Source organism: Rhipicephalus sanguineus, chromosome 7, assembly GCF_013339695.2.
Source record: "Rhipicephalus sanguineus isolate Rsan-2018 chromosome 7, BIME_Rsan_1.4, whole genome shotgun sequence".
Classification (NCBI taxonomy): domain Eukaryota; kingdom Metazoa; phylum Arthropoda; class Arachnida; order Ixodida; family Ixodidae; genus Rhipicephalus; species Rhipicephalus sanguineus.
In genome coordinates this window covers 96,703,696-96,711,582 of record NC_051182.1, presented here as the reverse complement: position 1 = coordinate 96,711,582, position 7,887 = coordinate 96,703,696, and the positions used below count along the sequence as shown (strand labels likewise).

General features: G+C 47.2%; 1 protein-coding gene across 1 annotated transcript; it reads right to left on the bottom strand.

Annotated features, from left to right (window-relative positions):
* Positions 1-912: 912 nt before the first annotated feature.
* Positions 913-4,533, bottom strand: LOC125759132 (uncharacterized). Its single transcript, XM_049417451.1, has 2 exons — positions 3,588-4,533; positions 913-992 (listed from the first exon to the last, which is right to left on the bottom strand). Exons 1-2 carry the CDS (start codon positions 4,531-4,533, stop codon positions 913-915), a joined length of 1,026 nt encoding a protein of 341 aa, XP_049273408.1.
* Positions 4,534-7,887: the final 3,354 nt, after the last annotated feature.

The following is a 7,887-nucleotide window of genomic DNA, read 5'->3' as shown; positions in this document are numbered from 1 at the left end:
TGCCATGACGAAAGCGTTTGCGGTAAGTCCAACAACATACTCAAGATGAATTGCTCTGACAACTGCACACGTGAACAACGCTATGTACACCTTAACGCCAGTGAAATCTTTCACGAACACTGGCCCTGCAAAGTCAACTCCCGTAACTTCAAAAGGGCGCGAATAGCACACAGGATCACCGGGAAGTGGGGCTACCGGTGCACTCGCAGCCTTGATTCGGAACCGCGCACAAATCACGCACTTTCGTACCACTCGCTTCACTGCTTGCTGCGCTCTGGGAACCCAGAACCGGGTGCGGAGCTCAGTTAGGGTATCGCCGACACCACCATGGAGCACAGTTGTATGCGCTTGAAAAATGATGAGGCGCGTGACGGCGTGGTTGCACGGTAGTAGCACAGGCGTCATCTCGTTGTACGTGACGTCGGCGTTCTGAAGGCGAGTTTTGATGCTCATGACGCCCTTCTCGTCGATGAAGGGATTCAGGTCTCTTATTGAGGACGTCTTGTCGAGGTCTTGTACAACTTCAAGTTGGGCCCTCTCCTTGGCATAAAGTTTCTGTCTGTGTTTGCCTGAACCAGATGTTCTCTGCTTCTTGAAGTTCAGTAGCTGTAAGTCCTCCTTCCCAATGAGACATGGGCGATCGACAGTTGTACACGAAGCGCTTTATCCATGCGGTGACTCTTGTGATCCGCAACCAAGAACTAAATCTGTCGACGTTGAAAAGTGGCTTTGTTGTGACGCTCAACAGTATTGGGACGCTTGTCTTTAACTCGGACGCAACTTGTTCGTCTATAGCTCCGGAATTTCGATTGTCAGGCGATCTTGGCCAACTATCTGCCGGACGTCGAAGCCAGTCTGGTCCTTCCCACCAGAGCTGGCTATTTCGAAGGTCTGTTATTGAAAGTCCCCGCGTCAGCAGATCGGCTGGGTTTTGTGTTCCCGGACAGTGATGCCACTGGCCTGGATCTGTTGCTTGACGGATCTCGTTGACTCTGTTGGAAACAAATGGCTTCCACTTGGTTGCTGAGCCTTGGATCCAACAAAGCGTTACAGTTGAGTCCGTCCACATGTGCTCTTCCATCTCCCAGTGCCTCGATTTTAGAGCTTCCTGCAAGAACTTTAGGACTCTAGAAGCCAGAACAGCGGCTACCAGTTCCAAACGTGGTAACGTGATTCGTTTGATTGGAGCCACTCTACACTTCGAAAAGAGAAGCTGAACGCCCGCGTTACCGCATCGATCTTCAAGTCTCAGATAAGCGACGGCACCGTAAGCAGAAGAGCTGGCATCCGCGAATACATGAATCTGTGACCTTGTAGGCTTGTCAAGTAATAACTTGAGATCACATCTGGGAAGTGAGAATGGCTGAGATTCTTTCAGTTCGTTGGTCCAAGTTTCCCACTCATTTTTAAGTGGCTCAGGCATAACTTCTTCCCACGCTGTACCGTGCTCCCACAATCTTTGAAAGAGCACTTTCATCCTAATGATGAACGGCGATAGCCAACCTAATGGGTCGAAAAACCGTGCGGTCGTCTGGAGGACACATCTCTTTGTGTCGTTCCTTTCTTTGAGAAGCTCCAACAGGGATTCCATGTTTAGAACAAGCTTGTCAGCTTTCGTATCCCATAGCAAACCAAGAACCTTGGTAACGGGTGCTGCTGGGCCGGAGACCAATCCATTAGTGATGTGTCGTCTGAGCTCATCATCATTAGTGGACCATTTCTGCAGCTTCATACTGGCTCTGCTCAGGATGAGATTTGCTTCTTTGTAGAGGCGGAAGGCTTCGTTTGAAGAACTAACTCCTGTGACGAGATCGTCAACGTAGAAGTTCTCAGCAAGTTGCATTGCCGTTGATCTCAGCTCAAAATCGACGTGATTGAAATGGTACTGCAGCGTCGCTGTCAAGAGGAACGGACTTGCCGTGGTTTCAAATGGCACTCGTGTCATTCGATATTCCACAATTTTCGGTATAGGTTCACTTGGCATTGGCGTGCTGTCAAACCATAAGAACCGTAAGGCATCGCGATCAGGCTCTTGAATGCCGATTTGAAGAAAGGCCTTTTGTATATCGGCAGTAAGTCCAATCTTGTGCAGCCTGAAATTTAACCAACATCTTAACCATGTTGTTGCTGATCTTCGGCCCCTTTTCTAATAGCTCGTTCAGAGACGCTGCTCCGCGTGCGTGTGACGAAGCATCGAAAACCACCCTCAGCCGTGTCGTCGAGGATGATTCTCTGATAACAGCATGGTGTGGCATATAGTAACATCTCTCTGCCGTCTGTGATCCGTTGATTTTTTCAGCGTGATCATCCAGTTCATACTGTCTGACTGCTTTGTCGTATTGCTGAATGAGTTCCTCGTTGTTTCCAAATCTCCGCACTAAACCTTGTAGGCGTCTAACTGCAACACTTCGGTTGTCGGCGAGATCTGTCTTGACGCGCTTCCACGGAAGCGCTACCTCATATCTCCCGTTTTCAAAGGCAATCTTCTCCGTAAATTGCCGTACCACTTCATTTTCTTGGTCGTCGTTAGAAGAAGGGTCCGAAATGTCTATGCTGTCTAGATCCCAGAATTGTTGTAGGGCTTCAGACACGTTAGATTCTGCGCAACTCGTGCGGAACACACAAACGTGCGTGCTGGCTTCCTTAAAAATGCGCCCATCACATGGAACTGGTCCTTGAAAGGTCCAGCCGAGCTTAGTGTTGATCGCAGCTAGTCCTGTGACTTCCTCGTGCGAACAATTGTCGTTAAGCGCTATCTTCCATATTTGATCGGCTCCAATGAGTAAGCTAATGCCGACTACTGTCTTTAGGCCAGGTAGCGATACAAAGTCAGCAATAAACTTATTTTCAGCAACAAGCTTCTGCACAAATGCGTGTGACTCCGGAGGTTCAATCAAATGATCGCAAATAAAAGGAACCTCTAATGCCTCGATTTCGTGCTTGACGCTGTCAAACTGGCTCATCATCGTAACCTTGACTAAGTTGAGTTGCTCTTTTGGCGCACCACTGGAACCACCAAACGCTTTCACGTCTACATCTACCTTCTTCATTATGGGCAGGCTTAGTTTTCGAGATATATCTTTTCTAATAAACGATCTCTGACTTCCGTTGTCGAGTACTCCTCTTATGAAGCAAGAACTGTGGTCATACTCGGAACGTCTGCAGTAATACGTTATTCTCAAACAAGCTGTCTGGAGACGCTTCAGCGGCAGCATGCAAGCTTGGGCTTGGGCGTTCACTTGCTTTCTTCGTTCGCGCGTAGTTAGGGTCACAAACAGCTGTTGCGTGCTTCCCTTTACAGTTAGCGCATCGGATGTTGCGTCGGCAATCTTTAGAGCGGTGACCTGATATTGTGCACTTGAAACATCTACCCGATCTGGCCAGACGGCTTTTCTTCTCATGCAAACTTAAGGTAGAGGTGCACGCTTCCGTAGCATGTGCGGGAGAAAGGCAGAAAAAACAAGTACCTGTCGTCTTGTTAGATTCGCTGTGCAAAACGGAAGCGGTAGGCGTCGCACTGCGCCTCCTGTCACGTCTTCCTTCAGGTGTGTGGCGCACACAGGTCTCCTGTTGCCCGCTTTTCTCACGGGCTTCTACCTCCAGCCGTAGATGATCCAACAGCTGCTGTAGCTCCGTTTCTGACGATTGAGTCTCGTTGGGCCTTCGCAGTGAGCTCTGTCGCTTGTAATGTTCCACCACGATGTCATTGGGGATCACCTTGGTCAGAATCTCGACAAGCATCGCAGCGTATGAAAGCTCCGATCGTCCAAGAGCCTTGAGACCTCTCACGTGTATGGTCACCGTATCTAGGAGATTCCTCATGGCGGTCACGTCAGTGGAGCATCGTACAGGCTTGAGTGTTCTGAGGTTTTCCAAGTACTTCTGCTCGATGATCCGGGTGTTTCCGAAGCGGTTGGTTAGAATTTCGATGGCATCGGCATATGAAGCATCAGTCACCTGAATTCCCTCGATCGCTTTGGCCGCTGGTCCAACCAGAAGGGATTTCAGGTAGTGGAATCTGTCGACGTTCGTCACACCGGCGTTTGTATGAACGGCATGCTTGAATACATCCCAGAACGGCTGCCACTGTAGCACTGCTCCGTTGAAGTGAACTAAGTCAAGCTTCGGTAGTCTTGAAGCACCGGCAACCCGCCTTGAGGCATCACCGATGGAACGATCTCCCGAAGTCGTACCTGGGGTTGCGACGTCGTTGGGCATCGGCAGGCCTCGGTCCGCCGTCGTTTCAGGCTGAAGTTGTTCGATGTGATACGAAAGAAGGGACAACGTTGCTGCCGCGTTGTCTTCATACTCCGAGACCGACAGGTAGTCCTCGGCAGCTTGCTCGTCCGTGAGGTGTTCCTCCAGCTGTTCGTTGAGCACCCGTAGTCCGTCGTTGCAGTTCTTTAATCTATCGTGTAGCACTCGAAGCGCCGGGGCGCTAAACTGACTCGATTGAATGAGTTGACTTGCCTCGTTACGGAGACGCGTGTGCAAGGCTCGTCGGGTCGCTCGTTTGCCCTTGATCCGATCCATCTTCGTTGCTGTTGAAGTCCTTTCGTGGTCGGGTCGCTTGGTTCACAAAACTCCCGGGTTTCTCGGCACCATGAAATGTAGAAGAAAGGAAGCTTCGTCGTAGATGAGTGGAAAAAGGGGGCGACTTTATTGCCCGTAGCACATTTGCAAAGCGTCCATTCTAGGCCGTTCCAAATTCAGTTCAGCGCGAGACACGAGCCGCTCGCTCCAAAATGCGCTAGTCCCATCGTCGTCCTTTTCTTCTAATATTTCACATGCTTTATAGGAGAGTGAGTGGAAGTGTTCGGACGACCTTGAACAAAAAACGCAGTGGCTAGCTGTGTAAAAGAGATTGCGATACACGCTGTCGGGAAGGACCATCACATTTTGACTTCCGACAAGGACGGTTTGTTTCTTGTAGCGCCAGAAAATGTGTGTTGTTGAAAGGTCGTATCTGCGATTACGAAGACTCTTAAGCAAGTAAATCAGAAACTTGCTAAAATTAAGGAAGGCGCCTTGTCAGTACTTTGTTGTCATAATCTTGAACAGCTAGCATCAGCAGTAGAGAAAGCGAAGAAACTTAATATGGATATTTTCTTCGCTGCTAAGACCCGTAAAGTTCACATACTGTTCCGAGCGATAACCACGGATAGGGATAGTTGACAACACTCTGTGTCATGGAGTATACAAAGACACCTGCTTTCTTTGGAAGTTGTTTATCCCTTTCTTACACACAGTTTAAATGACCTCGTTTCATTTGTTCTCGCTTCTAACCCTGGTCAATGCAATATGCTCAGCCTATATCTAGAAGACATAACTTACTGCATGATGCCTTGATGGAAAACTTGAAACTATGTATCACTGATGCTAGCAATCAAATGGCATTTGCTAGTGGGTGTGGTGTATCAGTAGGCGCGTTTCTTGAAATTCTCTCTTTCTGCCTAGCCTCAACTTGTGTGGAATGGAAAGAAAATATATGAATACATAGATTAGGACTTTGCATACGGCCAAAAATTGTTCCTGTGCTTAGCAATATTTTTCTCGGAAGGGTTTACAGGATTGCAGAAGGTAATCCGGGTGACAATGTAATGAAAGTGTTGCCTTATGTAGATTATTTCTTGATCTATGTAAAGAATTAAAACTTCCAACAGACGGTTTGAAACGGGTTCGATCTATTTTATAAATGCGTCGAAGGCTTGAAATTCACTCATGAAGGGCCGTAAATAAACCATTTAGAATTTTTACATGTCCACCTTGTGCTGGATGTAGAGCCCGATATTCAAGAAACCAATACTGAATTGCAACTCTGCACATTCAAAGGTTGTAAAAAGTGTTATCGCGTTTTCCTGCTCGCTCTCGGCCGTGTTTAAAACGTGTGTTCATCTAATCTTGGACAAATGTGTAAGACAGATTGGGCGTCTACAAGCCGCAGAGTTTTCAAAAATTTTGTAAGGATCAACGTGTAGAAGGTCATTAAACATATAAAGGCAAGAAAACCTACCATGGAGATTAATCCAGTGCCAATGAATAAAGGCAAAATTGTCGTTATTCCTTGCGCCCATAAAGTGTTACATGGGCTAAAAAATGTTGCAGGAAGTCTCAATATTAAGGTCCTCTTGTCAGCCACAAATAAAACGAAAAACATTTTCGGAATAATCTATCGGAAGTTGGTTGAAAAAAGAACAGGCGTAAATAAAAAAGATGTTGCAATGTAAAACACTTGTCCTCGATAGTTCCATGCAGAGTAGGTGTTGTTTAACGGGAACCTTTCTTATGTGGTCTCATATACAAAGGCCAAACGGGCCGCTGACCCGCCATGGTGGCCTAGTGGTTACGGTGCTTGCCTGCTGACCCGAAGCTCGCGGGATCGAATCCCGGCCGCAACAGCCGCATTTTAGATGGAGGCGAAAATTATTCAGGCCCGTGGTGCACGTTAAAAAACCCAGGGGGTCGAAATTTTCGTAGCCCTCCACTACAACGTCTCTCATAATCATATCGTTGTTTTGAGAGGATAAACCCCAACAATTTAAAAAAACAGGCCGCTGTTTGAATATTTGATTACTGTAACACAAACGCTCACTAGTAAGTAATCCTTATTCACATCTGGCGGGACATTGGGTGTACAGCGATATTTAAAGATACTGTGTGCACTTTCGCGCACGCGGATCAGGCTACGAGAGAACTTATAGAAGCTTTTTACATTCACAAACAAGGCACTCATTGTGTAAGCATGCCTTTTATAGCCCTGCATCATGCATGACAGAGAACATCCTTTCTTCAATAGTTTTATCACCTGATATAAATTGTTCTTGGTTAGCCCGCCTTTAACCTTTTGCAGTTATACTCTGATGAGGTCAACGGCGTGTGTACACGTGGTATATAGGTTCCGCTGTGAAATAGTTGTTTCTGTGCTAATGAAGTTAGACAGCGCTGGTATTTGTGTCTCTCTTTACCTCTGTCCTTCTTTGTATCGCGCTGAAACCCTTCATCATGTTTACCTGCACCCAACGCGCCCAAATATCAGTTCTTCTGTTCATATTTCTGCGTGAACTATATCACGAAACATAGACTCAGTAAAGACAAAATTATGTGTCAATCTTTCTTTAGATTGTCTATCGCCTCCATCATCTCTGGTTTAATTATAATTAGGCAATGCAACGACAACGTGAATATTTGGCGCGCCCATCAAAGGTAAGAAAAGTTCTGCTTGATTTTGCAGTTGGGTCTGTTCCGTTAAGAAGTCCGGCGCATGTCTGCCGGCCTTTTTTCAGCCGGCCGCTGAAAAAAATCCCGAAGATGTAATGCCAAGCGGATTGCTCATCTCACGTCCAAAAGCGAAAGCATTTTTGGACTGATCATGAGTGTCTCTAATATGAAAGGAGCGATTGGTGAGGACAACGTGCTCAGGGCGCGTCATGCATTCCTCATGAACCACGTCAATTATGTTGTTTCAGCTTACGTCAAACAAAAACAGAGAGGGAGAATCTCGGCACCCTCATGCGGAAAAGCACCACAGTAAGCACAGCAAGGTATTCATTTAATTCCTACGCGCCCTCTACAGTCATCGCGGGTGAAAACGATGAAGGCAGTGCTGTAGTACTTGAAGGAATCACACCAGTGGTTATAGACTAATGGGTTATCAACGCTGTGAGGTACGTGATTTTGTGCGTGCGTGCTCTCTCACGCTCTCTCTTTATCCATCTTTAAAACTTCCCCATCCCTTTCCGGACTGTAGAGTAGCATACGAGTCCTTCTAGACTGGTTAATATCCCTGCCTTTCCTTGCTCTACTGTTCTTACCTTGAGCTCACGGAAGCACAAAGGTCTGAACAGATTGTGAGGCTTTCGGGCTCGCCGACGTCTCCTGGAGGCAGCG

What these genes read in the sequence shown, in the direction of transcription:
- LOC125759132 (XM_049417451.1), bottom strand. Translation starts at nt 4,533, where the DNA reads ATGGATCGGATCAAGGGCAAACGAGCGACCCGACGAGCCTTGCACACG. An exon ending in ACGGCTGGAGGTAGAAGCCC is followed by an intron (nt 993 to 3,587) that starts GTGAGAAAAGCG and finishes TGTTTCCAACAG; the next exon opens with AGTCAACGAGATCCGTCAAG.